Below are 17,511 nucleotides of genomic sequence, written 5' to 3'. Positions count from 1 at the left end.
AAACGGCAGAAACCAGAAGTGATTAATATTCGGATTAAAAGTTGAAGAATGAAGCACATAGTCAGCAGAGAGACCTGCAATAGAGGAAGACTCAGAGTGGGCAGTTATTGAACAGGTCAATATAGAGGCAGCCATCACACAAATATTTTCAGAGTTTGAGAGATTAAATGATTCATGACACGCCAAGCTGCAAAAACACTGGGGTAAAATCAGACAGAAAAAATCCCACTGAAAAAGAAGTATACAAAAACTATTTGCTTTAAACAATGAAAAAAATATATATTTTGAGAAGTAGCCTTTTAGGAACAATAATAGTCCAGTCAGTTAGACACAGAATCACCACCAGCATTAATCTATGGAATTACTTAAAAAAAGTACGTTTTTAAATTTCGTCAATGATAATGAGGAATTAATCAATCATGGCCACAATTTAACTAAAACAAAAGAAAAATGTTGCCCCACAGTCATGGAAACAAATTAGCTCGTGGCCACAGTATGTTTTTGTTGTATTTTTTAATGTTACAGGGCTCCATAGTTTAATTTCACACTTACTTGTCAATGAAATGTTTTTGTCAACTAAAATTAGATGGCCATTTTAATCAGAGCAAAACTGACAAACTAATGAATATGAAAATTTAAATTTAAAGAACGCTTTTGAATTTAAAGAAAACTACAAATAAAAAACTGTTTGAAAATGAGAACTGGTTAAGTCGTATGCTGTAAACAACAAGGCTACCTTTCAAAGTCATAACAGGAGGGGGAAAAGATTGAAAGTTTTAAATACAGATCAAATTAATTTCTAAATCAGTTTATAACATTCATTGCACCACAAGTATACACTAGGATTAACTGTTTAAAGAATAAAATAGTAGTCAGTTATTACAGCAATAAATTATTTAGCTTGATGGAGCAGTAGGCATAATTCATTTGCTGCTGTAATTGCAGGTTGAATAAAATAAGGTAACAAGTCCAAAAAAAAAAAAAAAAAAAAAAAAAAACCCGGAAAATCAAATCCATGCAAGAGTAGGCAAGCAACAGTGGGGACCTGGGCTTGCCTGAAGGTACGTGAACTATGATCTGATGCAGCAGGTCTCTGTCGTACCCACGGTTGTTTATGAACACACACACACACACACATTCACAGAAGGAGAACGGATGCTCTCTTAGATAGGCACACAGCGCACATGCAAGAGCAGGAGGAAAGCACTGCAGCACACAGGCAGGTCAGACGGCGATAAGAGAGGGCACCGGGCTCGGGCGTTAAGTGGGCCGGTTTCAGTCCAGAGCAGGGTGGCTAGCGAGGTACCTTAGACTCTGACCCGGGTTGTCCGGATTGGTTGGGGTCGAGAGACGGGGGTTGAGCTAGCTCAGGGGCAGGTGGGAAGAGAGAGCCAGCCTCTGGGCTGAAATCCCCCTGAGTGAGGGTGACCGGGAGATCCTTGGCACTCAGGGCCCCTACATTTACAAGAACAGCAGGGTGCGCTGTCTCTGCCAGCAGCTCAGGCTGCGTGGGGAGAGCAGCCTCTGCTTTCTGTGAAGGTGTTCAAAAATGTTTAATACATGTGGTCAAACCTCACCACTGCACTTCAGCTGAGCTTCATGATTCTCTTCTGTCTCACCTGACACCAGTACTGTTTCTATTAAGGGAATGTTCCAGGTTCAATTGATGTTAAGCTCTATCGACAGTTTTTGGGAAATAATGCCAATGGAAAATAAACATGTACAGTAGTGCAAATTAAATTTTTTTTTTTGAAGATTTTATTCTGTATTATGATGTACATCAGAGTGAAACAGATTATCAATAAGAAAAAATGTAGTCAGTTGTAAGAAAGGGGTGGGGTTTAAGCGGACTAAATGATTGAAATGATTGTCACAGGAGAGAAGTCTGTCGTTTCACCAGAAGATAATGTAATTTTCCATTTAATTTAATACACCTTCTTCAGTAACCTATATATATACATATATATATATATATATATACATAGGTTAATATTAAAATTATAATATTATATTAAAAAATATAATTTGATCTGATAAAGTTAAGTTAAATACATTGGTTATTGATATATATTTTTTTATTTCATCAGTTTTTATATGTTATATGGCTAATATACGTTATTGGCTGTTAATAAATATTTAATTGTTCCCCCATTTTTACATTTAGATGACTTTTCTGTTACCTAATGCCAGCCTATCTAAAAACACTACTCATTTACTAACACTGTTAAATGTAACCTTTATCAAATCTTAAGATAAGTATCCATTTTTCATACTGGATATTATGTTGTGATGCCAAAATTCACTTGTAGCATTTACAACGATTGTTTTAATTTGGGATGTTTTAAATTTTGACAAACTGTACGAATTGTAATGTCCATTTAACAGTTACCTACAATAACAATTTCGATCTCAATATTTCAGCCAAAATTGCAATCAGTGCATCTCTAGTGGCTATACTTTTAAAACATTTTGAGTCTTTCCATTGTTAGTGCCTTAACTGCAATATTATGCCACAAATGCTGTTCACTGAGCTTAACTTGTATTGAACCAGGAACTTCCCACTAACATACAGAATAGGGTGACTCTGGGAACCATGTCATATAAAAATTTACAACAATAAATTACATATAATAATTTTCTGTTTATACGTTAAGTCTGATGTCAGTTTAATTCTACAGTACAACACAACGTTTTGGCTCTCTTGTAATACAAGATCTAAGACACTCTGGATATCATAGTGGCCACTGGGCCCATATATACGAGTACATTCACAGTAATATATTTAACACTGTAAATCCATCATGCACATAATACTTTCTGGTAATGACATTTTGCATGAGAAGGAAGGGGACAGCTAGACCACAAGGATGGGGAAATCGTTTCACATACTTTATGATACAATGTCCTCACTTCCATCTCCATTGTGATCATACTGAGATAAGAGTCACAGCATCTATGTGAAGTATAACAGCCAAGCCATATTTGTCACATACACACACACACACACACAGAGACTTCCACACAACTACACGCTCACAAATACATATAATAAATACGTGGCAACAATTATTCATTAGTCATTGTCACTTCTCTAGTACTGCAATGATAGGGTTTTTAAAGCACTCCTCCTTCAATAGCGCCGCTAGAACACTTTTCTCACGCACACCATGGCCTCCAGACAACAGGGAAGGCGAACGGCTCGCAGAAACGCTACCTGCTGAGGTGCAGGGGCCTTGAACCCTGCGGGGTCGATGCGGTTCAGGGGTTCAGGCTGGTACACTCTGTATCCAGGAGGTTCCTGGATGACGGGCGGGTCCTCCCGAACGGGCTCTGAGGAGCGAGTGATGGCGGGTTCAATGGGCGGTCCAACCTCGTCGTTCAGGGTCTCGTCTAGTTCCTGGTCAGTGTAGGCTCCGCCCTCTGTGTCAGTGTCCTCGTAGTCTGAGGTGTGACGGCTGTCTGTGCTGTACATACTGTACTCGCTACCAGGGGCAGATACATAGGACAGACGGTCATCGTGAAGGTCCAAATCATTGTCAGGTGCGCCATCCGCCTGCAGAGATCGAGAGCACAAGATCCAAAGAATTCAATGAGAGAGAGAGGGAGGAAGAGGAGGGAACATGTAGAGAGAGATGAGATGGTAAAAAGTTAGTGGAAGGTGAAAGAGAGAAATGACATGTAGATGAAATGTGTAACATTGTAGAATCTCACAAAATTCTATTTTACATGAAAATAAAGCCTACATTTGAGATTTTTCTGTATTTTAACATTATATTCAGAATAACTATCCAAATTTGACATCAAATGTTTTTACCATAATAATCAATAAGTAACAATGTTCTACTGTCACTATTTCTATTATTTTCATTCACAATTCTTTAATGATACCATTGTCATTTCTAACAGTATTAGTAAAACAATACTGCCATAAATTTAAGAAATTGAAATCAGCATAAATGAAAGGCAGTACTCCAAAAACCATAATGATTCATAAGTACAATTTAAATCACATCCTTTTTTTCATTATAAGAATGTGAGACAGTGTTAATATAGTATTATTTATATACCATTATAATACTTATTTATATATATTTTTAATTTAAATTTTTATATTTTCATTTAAATTTTACATTTTCTAAATTTCTATTTAGCTTTTCAGTTTTAGTTTCAATCATTTTAGTACTCTAATTTTTTTAGTAATTTATATATTTTTTTATTTTTTCATCAATATTATTATTTCAGCATTAATTCAATTAATGAAAACAATTTTCAATAGTTTTACTTAACAGTAACAACACTGACATGAGAATGATAATCTCTCTTTTTTTTTTTTTGCTTTAAACTACTAAGAATATGAGAAGTTTTCTCACTATGATATTAAGAATTGAGGGGGTGTACTTCACTGTCATAAAAATTATTTCACAAAGCAAAAACCTTAAAAAATGACTTAATTTCTTCTTTTTTTAAATTAAAAAAATGTTTTTTTTTTATTTTAGAATCAAATATGACAGTTCTTGGTACATATTTCATTAGTTTGACCCCATTATGGTGAAATGTCGCAAAAAAAAAAAAAAAAACCTATCCACTGAAAGGAAGAACAGATGTTGATCAAATGAACCGTGCAGTGGTCAACATGGATGTTGTGACCACAAGAACAGATGCATGGGAAACAAACTATGCTCTGTAAAAAATAAACATGGAACCAAGAATCCAGACAACCATGAATGAACCCTGTCCCTGAAACCTCAAGCACCTGTTGTGTAATTGCATCATTGTGGAAAAGTTCGATGAAACTCACCTTGCCCTCTGAGACCCACACCAGCTGGTTCTGTTGCTGCTGAATGATCTCCTTCAACGCTCCATACCAGCCATCATTCATGCTGTTCATGTTAATGGTGGCTAAAGGATAGTGACAGGAAGGAAGACATCAAATCACTCAAAAGAGAATCCAGCTGAGTCAGGGGGACATTCATTTAGCAACCTCACCGCACCTCAATGTCCGCTGCACACAGCATGCAGTATCACATGTTTATGTGCTCATTAATTCATCGAAAGGTGGATCACCATTGGATTCTTTCACTGAGTGATCTTTTTGCCCTGTTACATTTACATTTATGAGAGGCCATTATTCAAAGCGATTAACAAATGAGGAATGCTATAACACAACAGTCTTTATAGAGCTCAGCCTGATACAGTGTGCTTGTCTCAATACTTCCATAAAAGTTATGACCAAAACTTGAGATAGCAGCCAGGCTGCTGAGTGTGACCCATCATGAAATTTAATCTGATGTACAGTTTTATGAATAATTATTCCAAGTTATTACTGTGAACTACATTTTTCAATTCACATTAAAGAGGTCACAGTGTGTGTGTGTGTGTGTGTGTGTGTGTGTGTGTGTGTGTGTGTGTTCGCGCACGTGTGACGTGGAGTAGTATGATGTGTTTCGATTCATTTTAGCAAACAGTTTCATTTAGAAATTTGGATTAATTTAACTGACACAAGACATTTCAAAAGAGTTCCCTCTTCAATTAAAAGAATTTCCCCCAAAAAATGTGTTTGTAAAATTTTAGGTGTTTTTAGTAATAAAATAACCAGTTTAGGTATAATAAGTAATTTAAGTATATATCACTGTTGATTAAGATATACAAATAATTTTAATTACAGGGTAAATACAGGAATAATGGAGTTAAATGTAATACCTTTTAAGACCTTTTTTAAGACTCTTTCCATACATTTTAAGACCTCATCGCCAGTCCAAGTTTTAACCGGTTACATCGGCGACACTTTAACTTACATTTACTATATATTGATTGTAAGACAGCACAACTAAACAGACTTACTTTGTGATAACTCCTTATCAATACAACATAATTCAGAAGTGGGGAACGAAGCACAAGAGAATTAATTGAGTGACTAACCAATGCAACCCAAGAAACAAGAATTAGACCAATAAACAAAACAACTGACAAAACTTATTGAGGAGGCAAAATAAAGCTCTCCGAGCTAACGGGGCAATGAGTTCACACAGTATATTCAAAAGACGTATTTGTCACATCAACTCAAATCATAGCTGTTTTGTGGAACACTTCTCATGGCAAACATCTAATTTGCTCCTCAACAGATCCCGAGCTCATTGACAAATATCTTTTATCGTAGGATGTGCTCCCTTTACACAGATCGTGCGCGATCGCGAAATCGAAAGTGAACTACGACTGCGAGCGCTCATTCAAAGGGGATTTAAATACCCCACATATTGATAGCGGCGGCCTGCGCGAAAATGTTGCTGTGTTTTTATAAACCACCTCATTCAGCATGTCTGGGTCTGTAGTTACTATATTAATACCATCATGCTTTGGGGACAAGGGTCTACTTTTACATGCGAGCCAATCTTCACGGTCTCTCTTAGTCTTTTCAATTAATTTTTTTTTTTACAATAAAGAAAACACTAGCTTAAAACATCTGTGTTTACCTGTGAATAGGTGGTGGTTGTTCTTTCTCAGTTTGAGTGCACGCTCATGGAGTTTCCTGGCGCTCTTCTTGGACTCAGGACACAGTCTGGTCCTCATGTTCTTCACGCCCTGCTTACTGTCAGGATTCAAAAACACCACGATGGGATACCACTGAGCATAGTTCAGCCGATCCACTGCGTTAGGAGTAATGTCCAACACTGCATGCTTGTCCTGCACAACACATACAAAGACACTTCTTCTTGATTTCATGGACTCTCAAGTGTACGTCTATTTAACATGTTGTACCATACTCCACCAGCAGGAGGCAGTAGTGCTATTCAGAGAGAGTGTGTTCATGCATTGCATAATGTGCCTTAAACAACTTTGTATGTGTGAGTGAGATCTCACCCGGTCGATTATCTGTTTGATAGTGTGAAGGCGTATGATCCCTGAGCTGCGCTGGTCAGTGCCGGCATCTCTGGGTTCACTCTCTATACAAAAGAAAACACAATATACTCCACATATACTTTCTGTGCTCCCTATCATGCAGTACCTCAGCATCTTCACCCCCTCAAAAGCATACAGTGAGGAGGCAATTCAACATGGATGTGCACATGCGCCCGCATACACAATATGAGCACCTGCAGACTGTTCACATGTTCCATACGTGTAACATCAATGTGGCGCGATGCATTTTGATTACAGATATCCAAATATGAGTATTCATTATATCAAGTGGAGGAGCATCTGTACACCACAGTGACTAAGAGGATGTCTGGAATATCTGAAGAACATTTAACATTAAAGAGTGCAACCAGAATGTCATTACAGGGTAAAGCTAGTGTGCTTTGACCTTTAGGAGCCATTGTTGGCCCCTGACATCAATACATTATTGGGATAGTTCACCCAAGAATGAATATTCGATCATTTGTTTTTCCTCATGTTGTTCCAAACAGAAAAGAAGATATTCCATACAATGAAAGCCAATGGGGTCCAGTGGTGAGTAAATGATGACACAATTTTTATTTTTGGGTGAACTATACCTTTAAGACAGCAAGCCTGCATCTGCATCCTTTACTATATCATGACTGTAAAATAGCAGCAACTACAGGAAATCTTTTCAGCAAAAAAGAAACACGAAAAAGCCCAAAGAATCACAAAATAACACAGGAAGCAGGTGCTTGGGAGGCGGGAAATCAATGAGCAATGTGCCTTCATCTCCTCTCAAGCATTTCTGAGGGGAGGGGGGGTTGGAGCTATCGATAGCATGAATACAGCTTGGATTTTTTTTTCATCATTAACATTCCAAGCGGTGTCGATTTGGTGTAACTAAAATAAGGGATGCCATAATAATGCACAGCCTCTAGTAACTATGGTTACTGATGGAGTGAGCTGATGTGACTACTGTATGCAACGTACTTTCCCTTCCATCTGGGTGCTGTGTCTCTGAAAAGCAAATACAGTCATACAGGAACAATGTTATGTAAATAAGTGGCCACTCATTGAATCAGTTTACACACTGAATTTTAAAAGCACTATGGAAATTGGAGAGCAGGGCAGCCGTGACTGCTCAAGTATGCTGCACAGGTAGGTGGGTTAGAAAATTGAAGCACTGTGTCTTATCAAGGGATGTGTGTTAATTAGCAAATGGACACTCACTTGCAAGCTCAAACAGGTCAGGCACCTCTCTTGCCAGCTTGTCTCGTGCCACGTCTGCGATTGGCCCAAAGATCACAACAGGTCTCAGGAACCCAGCTACAATGAGAAAAAGACAGATCTGTTTTAGTTCAAACAGAACATAGAATTGTATCTATTCTCAGATTAATGAATGACCGATATTAAAATTCGATGCTATAATGTTTAAATAAACTAAAAATAAAACTAATTTAAATTGTAATTTTTTTTTTTTTTTTTATAATTGACATCAGAAATGGATATTCCTTTTAAAATTTGTTTAAAAGATGTTTTTAAATGGGGGAAATGAGCATAAATTTACAATATCAGTTGATGTGCAACCAACATTGAAACCGAAAAAATTTAAAATTGTAATAAATTAAATTCTCTATTATCGGCTGATAACAGATATATTGTGTATCCTTATCTAAGATACATACATACCTTCTCTAAGAACCACCCTCTCATACGCAGGGAACTTGGTCTGAACAGTCTGAGCTGACAGATCTTCTCTGCTTTTCCGCAGGTTCCTCTTTGAACTGCGCAGACCTCTGAACCTCCAGAAGTCAGCTCGGTCACCTCCTGCAGTTTTGGGGAGTGTGTACTGTACGCTTGATAACTGCTCCGCCCTGATGAGAAGAAACAAGATCAGCTTCAGTTAAAAGTATATTGAATTTTGATTCTCTCTAAGATCTAAGAACTTGTATATAGATAGTCATGCATGATCTACTAATCGGTAAACTCTGTATGCTGTTTACTGAGTGGTTACCTGTTCTTGTTGGGAATGATGCCTCTTTCCACTTCCTGGTGGTTCTTCCCAATGCGGATGGCCAACCAGGAGCCCAGTTTGCCATTGTAGAGGGTGTCCACCACTCTAAACACCTCTCCCTTATTAAAGCTCAGCCCGTAAGGAGACTCTTTCTCATACTCAAAGTGTGTTCTGATGTAGAAGGAGTCGCCCACATCAGACTCCACTATCCGCCGATACACTAGAGGACAGGACATAAACTAGATGCTCAACAGGAAGTGATGAGGAACAGCTTTATAATAACGCTAAACATCTTTCTTAGAATGATTAAATTTTACTTAAAGGGATAATTCACCCAAAAATGAAAATTCTGTCATTAATATCTCACCCTCATGTCGTTTCAAACCCGTAAGACCTTCGTTCATCTTGAAACACAAATTAAGATATTTTTGATGGAATATGAGAGCTGTCTGACCCTGCATAGACAGCAATACAACTTAAATGTTCCCAAGTCCAGAAACGTAGCAAGAAGATCAGTAAAATAATCCATGTGACATAAGGGTTTTTTGTGACGACTGTAATTTTACGAAGCTACGAGAAAACTTTTTGTGCGCAAAAGAAAAAAAAAATAACGACTTTATTCAATCATTGAAGATGATTTGCATCAAGTGCTGAGAGATGTAGTAAAAACTGTGAACTATGTAAAACCACGCCCCTTGAAACACAGACTCTTCAGTTTACTCTGCAAAGAAATGGGTGCCGATTACGAGGGTTTGCTGCTCCACTCAGAGGTACGCTGACTTTCCCGCGGGGCCGTGTTAAGTCGTGTGTATGCGCTGCGCAAAGAGCTGAGAGAGTTTCTCTCTGATGAAAAGCTAGAGCTTGCCAAATGTTTTGAAGATGACTCATGGATACTGAAGTTGTCATACATGGCAGATTTTTTCCAGCATCTCAATGTCCTCAATCAGAGCATGTAAGGACACAATGTTCACATTCTGAACGCACAAGATAAGGTGCGCGCATTCACGCAAAAATGATCCCTGTGGGAAAGCAAACTGCAAGAGGGAGTAACAGAAATGTTTCCTCTCTACAACCAGGAGCGCATCTCCTCCACTGCTGACAACATCACGCCCATAATCCAGTCTCACCTGTCATATCTTCAGGGCTATTTTAAACAGTATTTCCCTGATTTGAACAACAACCACCTGGACTTTGTTAGGAACCCATTTGCACCAGGGGTTGGCACTCTAGCAGTCTAGCAGCCCAGGAGCAACTGATTGACTTGACAAATGACGGAGGAATGAAAACAAGGTTCCCATGTCTTCCTCTATCAGAGTTTTGGATGTCTGTGAGAGAGGACTACCCTGTGTTGTCAGAGAAGGCAATAAAATGTATTTTACCTTTTGCCACAACTTATTTGTGTGAAGCTGGATTTTCAGCACTGAAAGTACTTCAGTCTAAGCACAGAGCCCGTCTGGAGGTTGAAAGTGACATGCGCCTGGCTCTCACTAAAATGAAACCACGCTATGACAAACTATGTAGAAGCCACCAAGCTCATCCATCCCATTAGGAGTTTTTGAACCAGTAAAAGATTCAAATTGGTTTGATTGTGTTTGTAATGCAAATGCTGTCCTTCAGGTTTAACTTGTCACACTGTAATACTGTGAAAGAAGGTACCCTGTTCAGTTAATGAAATATTTAACAATTTTCCAGAAATACAAACTAAAAAATACAGAATCTACAAATGTTGTCTTTCGGGTTTAACTTTCATTTACCAGTGTCTTAATTAGAAAGGGTACCCAGTTCAATGTAAATATTTTGCAGTTTCCCAGAAAAACAAAACGACAACAAAAACAAAACCTAGAAACTACAAATGGTGTCCTTCAGGTTTAGCTTTTCATCTACCGGTGCCTTATTTACAAAAAGTACCCTGTTCAGTTAATGTAAATATTTAGCAATTTTTTGTTTTGTTTCAGAAATACAAAAAGCTACAGGAAACTGTTAATTGTGAGAATCATTTTTGGCTGTAGTGAGTTGCCAAATAATAAAAGAAATTGTTATTAAAACAATAGCATTTCACATGGCTGTTTATTGACATATGAATTGCAATATGTCTTTACATTATAAAGAATTTTATTTTACATGCTTATACTTAAAATACATAGTTGCCTTTATATTTTAGAGACAATGGGGTCCCCTGCAAGGAATCATCATATTTGGGGGTCCCTGGGATTAAAAAGTTTGAAAACCCCTGGTCTATGGGAGGGTCAGACTCAGAGAGCTGTCAGATTCCATCAAAAATATCTTAATTTGTGTTCCGAAGATGAACAAAGGTCTTATGGGTTTGAAACGACATGAGGGTGAGTAATTAATTACAGAATTTTCATTTTTGGGTGAACTAACCCTTTAACTAAACACCAGGACAAGTTATATAAGAAAGGGGTAACACAGTGAGGTGGTGATTATTAAAAATAAAGCAAGGGGATCGTGCTCCCAACGTGAAGCAGAAGGGTCTTATATCACCCTTAATAACCGGCACACTGCACATTATCCCACTTAGTACAAAAGTACTTACCAAATAAACAAAGAAATGGGCATAAAGTGTTGATTCAAATTGATTTTTGATTTTATTACAGTGATATGAGATACATGATACTAGTGCAGCTTCGTGATAAACCAATGCTCATTTGACCAAAGGAAGCTGCTACTGACCAGTAAGAGTTAAATATTCTAGACCAGTGGCTCTTGACCGGGCCCACTAAGGGGCCTCAGCAAACTTCCAGGAGGCCTAATAAGGCATCATAAGTACCAGAGATACACATCAGATTAGACAGGAGGGCTTTCAAATATTGTCTTGGATAAGGGGGTTGGGGATCTTGGAGTCAAAAAGAACCATGTAATAAGTGAACATAATTGATATATGAAAGGCACATGCATCTGCTCACCATCTTTCTTCCTCTGAGCCAGGATGGTGACCTCTTCACCTCTGGGCAGATCGAGCAGGAACAGCACTGCTTCCTCACGAATGATGTTTGCAAAGTCAACATTGTTAACCTATGAACAGGTGGGAGTGCAAGAAGAAAACAGGCTTCAGATCTCTGCGGTGCTGTACCCTAACAATACACTGTTTATTGACAGTGGAAAGAGAAATAAAGAGAAGCAGAGACAGAAAAAAAGAGAAAATCCACTTTTTCTGTTTCTACTTTATCTTTAAGTCACAATCTCAGGAGAAAAAAATTAAAATAAAAAGAGTCAAGGTGAACGAGCAGTCACCCCTGACTAAATGGAAAGGGAAAAACAATGAGCTGGGAGTCTCGCTGTGGGGCAGGGCCTGGAATCTAAGGAGTGTGTGTTTGTGCAGCAGGGACAGGAACTTTCATACACGAGTGTGTACACACACTGTGACGACCTGCTCTGGAACTAGTGTAGGAGTGACACAAAACTATCCATGTTTCATTTAAATGTGCTCAGTAGTAAACAACCCTAAATGAGCCTGACTTAGAGTCTCTGTATTACACACAGCAACTGACAATAGCATAAGACCACTTGAGGCTTGAGTTAAACAATGAGCGCCATTGTGCGGCCGAAGGCTAAACAAAGGAAAGCTGGAAACAGAGGAGAGACAGGCACTGAGTCAGAGCAGAAGTATGTCATGATTATTTTTTGCCCACAGCCATAGGGGTCACATAGTGTCTTCATATTTTTCTGAGAAAAAGTGGGATGTTACAGTGTTACAGCACAGAGATTAGTCAACAGCAGATGTTCAGTAGCAAAACAATCAAACACATGAATTGTTAAGATTTATTTTATACGATTAAGCATGCTACTGTATCTGATACACATGTGATGTTTTCACACAATGAATGTCAATGGTTACAATGTGTAGATTTAAAGGCAACAAATAGAACTGAAAAAATGACAGTTTGGCTCCAAACAGTCTGACATCTGTAACAATGCTTAATTTGATTATATATTACAAAATGTAATATATATATATATATATATATTAAAAATGATTTAAATAATTTAATGTTCACAAAAAATTAATTTACTTTTATGAAATTTTGTAATTTGTAACAAAATTATACAGATTTCACCTGTAACTAGGCAAACACTAGGAGGACAGGATGTTTATCATTAAATTGATGCTAGATCCATATTGCAAGACCTCACTTTTAAGTCTTAAAAGATGTTACTTGTATCCAGTAGTAAATAGCCGCGTTTCCACTGTGGGGCCAAAAGCGAGTGTGCTAGTGCATGCCAGGGCCACTCGCGTTTCCACTATCACTTCCAGGGCTTGATCGTGCCTCGTCGGTACTTCCTCTGGGCCAACGACGAGGGTTTTTTGGCCCGCCGAATACCTTGGCCCTAAGCTGGTCAGCTCGGGTTTGAGGAGTGGTCATGAACAAAGGCAGAGTTTCACAGAGTCTGAAGGGCCACGGATCATTTCATATAGTTAACAGCTATAACACCAGCATTAAAGACTTTTAAAATAATTTTATCTCAAAACTCACTTTCAGACAGCAGCGAGTGTTTGAAATAACTTCTTTTTGAGATTCGATGTGGATTATGATCACCATACAAGGCAGAAATATTTATATGCGATGCAGAAGACTATGCACTTTAGCCATTACCATAGTAAACATGGCAAATACGACTACTTGAAGAAATCAGACAAATCATATAGGCTATCACAATTGTGTTTTTTTTTTGTTACATATTTTATCTGTCAGTAAGTCTCGTCTCTTTATACCTGACTGTCTGATGTTCATATTTAGTTCATATTTAGCCAACTGTTTTGTGAAATAAGGGTAAATATCACTTTATTTCTGTGTGACTAATTTTGATATATTTTGATCAATGTATCACTTATTATTGTAAAACTAGTAAAACATTGATGCTTTGTTTTTAAATCTTCAAGTAAACAACAAAAAATGCAAACAAACAGCCGCTTTTATCATGTTCATTTAGTGATCTCGCTAGTCCCAGTGATTTATTTCTGATTAGTTTTCTGATAAACCTTCTCTTTGTCTGTGAAATTATTGTTCCAGAGAGGCGTGTAAAGGGCTGGTTTTAGTGAAGCACTGCCGGAGCTTCTGGCCCAACGGTGGAAACGCAGTGTGATTTTGGCCTTGGTGCTATTAGTCCTCCCGGTCCATTGAAAGCACTGGCCCGCACTGGCCCAACAGTGGAAAAGCGGCTAATGTAAAAGATGGTCCTCACCCTGAGTATCTGGTCTCCCTCCTCCAGGCCTTCCTTAGCAGCAGGACTGTCTTCCAGCACACCAGCCACAAAGATCCCCACATCATTTCCTCCCGCCAGCCTCAATCCTACGCTTTCTCCTTTCTTAAACTTCACCAGCTTCATACTAGGCCTGGTAACAGAGAATAAAACTGGCTCAGTTTTTAATCTGCACAATATACAGAAAGTTTACTTTGCTAATAAATTCAAAATCATTAGAAAAGGCACTTGGGAGCATGATGCCAGTACAGAATATACAACGACACTGACCGGAGGATGCTGTCATCATGGGTGACACTGGGCACAGGGGCGTCAGAAGGGCTGACTGGCAGATCAACATCAGGTTGCCCAGGTTGTGCATACACCGGTTTCGGCTCTAAACAAACATTGCTGTTAGACTCTGACCATGATGTACAGTATGTCAATAAACACATATTTCTTTTAACATGTGATTAATCAGCCCAAAAAGAACACGAAGAACCAGAGCAAAACTAGGTCAGATTAAGGCATTCCAGAACAAAGCAGCACACTACAGAGAGAAAACTAGAGGAGAGGTCTGACTTTGATCAGTGTAAAGGTGGGAGTAGGAGTAGGAGCAATGAGCGATTTCTCCAAGGAGGCGAGGGAGATTGTGCATGTTAAAAAAATTTAATTAAAAAATGATAATTTAAGAAAATTAAAAACTAAACATTGCGCTTAAACACTATTTGATATACACACAAAAAGTATGTAAACCACAATTTTTTTGCCCCACTGTAAAATATAGTTGAAAAGTCACATTAAAGGGGTCATGAACTGAGAAATCAAAATTCCCTTGATCTTTTGACATATAAGAGGTCATTGTACTATAAAGACATCCTGCAAGTTTCAGAACTCAAATCTTTCTTGTTAGTCTAAAAACAGCTTATATTGAAGCCAATCTGCCAAATGCCAGGTTGTGGACTGTGCCACTTTATGACGTAAGAGAGCGGGTAAACCCTGCCTCCGCAGAAGAAGATCAACGCCTGCTTCTACATCACTGCCTGTTTAGCCCCGCCCACCGATTCACTCCTGGAGTAGGTAAATAACGAGAGAGGCAAACACAAGTCTATGCAGAAACCAAATGATAAAGATGGCTCTGGAGAAAACAAGACGCTGTGCAGTGCCAAGTTGTGGAAAAACACAGTCTTTGCATTGCCTTCCTTCTGATCCCAACATTAGGAAAGAGTGGATGAAGTTTATTTTTAATGAAGATCCAGACTGTGTCAGTAATAATTTGGTCCTTTGTTCACTTCATTTTACTGCGGATTTGTTTACAAACAAAGCACAATTCGACGCAGGATTTCCAGAAAGACTGAAACTAAGAGACGATGCTGTGCCGAATATATTGGATCCGACAGTAATGTCACACCACACAAGTGTGAGTAACTGTTTTTATTACGTGGTCACTATTGCTTTGTCTGTTATTACGGATCGTTTGATATGTACGGAGTATTTATGAGTTTTTAACCTAAATCACAACAGCGTCCATCTATGAAGGATGTAGGCTGTCAAACACACACAACTGTTAGCCAATCATAGCAGTGGGCGTTTACTTCTACAATCCATCTACAATTCACCACAGCCTATTCAAATGGAGCGTTCAGATGAGGGGAGACAAAACAGGACAAAAGATAGCCTATTACTTCTAAATTATGATGTTTTTTTGATGTAAAAATCTTGATAACATTATAAGTGGACCTCAGAAAACAGTACAAAATAATAATAATAAAAAAATTGTAGTATTGGTTGCTTGATCATTGCATTAGGTAAATTATGTTTCATGTGCCAATTTAGTAAACATCATATGGAAATGGAACTGGAATTTAAAAAAAAATAAACAAGGTGACTTTGCCTCATCATTTAAAAAGTCCACCAAATGCCACTGGACTTTAGAGATAAGCCAGTAGGAGAGCAGAAGGAAAGACAGAAGACAGCTGGAAGTCTGGAGGTGAAAGTCCCAACCTGGCAGTGGAGGGATCTGTTTGTCCCCGGGCTGTTCTGTGGGCAGAACCAGAAGTGCATCCTCCGCCATCTTAACTGGAGTGGATACAGTCGCTGGTTTGGAGATGCGCTCCTCCTCACGACTCCTGTGGCTAGAGACACACACAGCTCACAGATACAAACCGAGCCTGGTTTTATCTCTGCTTATAATATAAGTAGTTGACAAATAACATGGACATTAACTTTATTTTATAAAATCAAGATTTTAGGTTACACAGTATAAGGTAGATTATATTTTTAGTGTGTATTAAATGACCACTGTTTAAATGTAATCACCTTGCTACATGCATAAACAACTAAAAGAACAATATGCAGATGCTTTTGACTGAAAAAGACTATCAAATGCATCAATATTATGAGAGGTGCCTTCATAGGCAGACACCATGATGCAAGCAAAACTTCCTGTTGGGCAAGTTACTAAAGAACTCAAAAAAACATTGGTGGCATTTCACAAACTAGATAAGATTTTGGTCAGCATGTATGGAAGTCTCTGAGAACATGTCAGACATTATATATTTTTAACTTGATTATGAGAGCATCCTGAAGGAAGAGCATGTGAAAAATGCTGAATGGAAACAAAACAGAAGGATCATGAACACAACAATGCTTGAAAACAGCAGAGATTAAAGGGTTAGTTCACCCAAAAATGAAAATTAGCCCATAAATTACTCACCCTCAAGTCATCCTAGGTGTATATGACTTTCTTCTTTCAGACGAATCCAGTCGGAGTTATATAAAAAATTGTCTTTTATCTTTCAAGCTGTTTCATGGCACTCAGCGGGTGTTGCATGCATCAGTCCAAAAGAAGTTAAATAAAAAGCGCCCATCCATAAAAAAGTGTCTCACACGGCTCCGCGGGGGGTGAACAAAGACCTTCTGTAGCGAATCGATGCTTTTTTGTAAGAAAAATATCCATATTCAAAAATAATCACTTTAATGTAGCTTGCGCCAACAGTCCTACACAGAAGCAGTTCCGGACGGATGACGTATGAGTTCAGCGTTGCGCATGCGCCGGTGAGTCTCGTGAAAACCAACGTTTGTTAACAGGAGCAAAGGAAGCAAAGTTTCCTTACTTTAGAAAAGGAAAACCAGTCTCCTCTTGGCTTATATCGAAATCCTCCAACATTCTTCTTTACAAATCCTCGTCTTGTACTTCTAATAAGTGTTTTGTTTTGATCTCTCCCCTGCGCTTCCGCGTGCATCACTTCTGAGCGGCGCATGCGCAAAGCCGACCTCATACGTCATCCGCCCGGAACTGCTTCCAGTGTACAACAGTCAGCGCAAGCTACATTAAAGTGATTATTACGTTTTGAATATGGATATTTTTCTTACAAAAACACATCGGTTCGCTACAGGAGGCCTTTGTTCACCCCCCG

At 38.5% G+C, this 17,511-nt stretch overlaps 1 protein-coding gene across 9 annotated transcripts in view; it reads right to left on the bottom strand.

Annotated features, from left to right (window-relative positions):
* Nucleotides 1-17,511, bottom strand: part of LOC107755055 (tight junction protein ZO-1-like) — a 124,932-nt gene that overhangs the window by 14,718 nt on the left and 92,703 nt on the right. For 6 of the 9 annotated variants that reach the window (XM_016571699.1, XM_016571702.1, XM_016571703.1 and 3 more), the window contains 13 exons: nucleotides 16,097-16,227; nucleotides 14,384-14,489; nucleotides 14,096-14,246; nucleotides 11,818-11,926; nucleotides 8,894-9,113; nucleotides 8,569-8,753; nucleotides 8,110-8,205; nucleotides 7,870-7,896; nucleotides 6,859-6,941; nucleotides 6,471-6,681; nucleotides 4,799-4,899; nucleotides 3,215-3,553; nucleotides 1,307-1,531 (listed from right to left, as the gene is read on the bottom strand). In XM_016571699.1, coding sequence (XP_016427185.1) covers nucleotides 1,307-1,531; nucleotides 3,215-3,553; nucleotides 4,799-4,899; nucleotides 6,471-6,681; nucleotides 6,859-6,941; nucleotides 7,870-7,896; nucleotides 8,110-8,205; nucleotides 8,569-8,753; nucleotides 8,894-9,113; nucleotides 11,818-11,926; nucleotides 14,096-14,246; nucleotides 14,384-14,489; nucleotides 16,097-16,227 — 1,984 coding nt within the window. The remainder of the gene's footprint in view (nucleotides 1-1,306; nucleotides 1,532-3,214; nucleotides 3,554-4,798; nucleotides 4,900-6,470; nucleotides 6,682-6,858; nucleotides 6,942-7,869; nucleotides 7,897-8,109; nucleotides 8,206-8,568; nucleotides 8,754-8,893; nucleotides 9,114-11,817; nucleotides 11,927-14,095; nucleotides 14,247-14,383; nucleotides 14,490-16,096; nucleotides 16,228-17,511) is intronic. The other 3 variants (XM_016571697.1, XM_016571700.1, XM_016571705.1) reach the window with 2 other exon arrangements.

This window comes from Sinocyclocheilus rhinocerous, unplaced genomic scaffold (genome assembly GCF_001515625.1).
Source record: "Sinocyclocheilus rhinocerous isolate Xijiao unplaced genomic scaffold, SAMN03320098_v1.1 scaffold591, whole genome shotgun sequence".
Classification (NCBI taxonomy): Eukaryota; Metazoa; Chordata; class Actinopteri; order Cypriniformes; family Cyprinidae; genus Sinocyclocheilus; species Sinocyclocheilus rhinocerous.
Note: the sequence above shows the minus strand (reverse complement) of the source record. Positions and strands in the feature narration are given on the sequence as shown.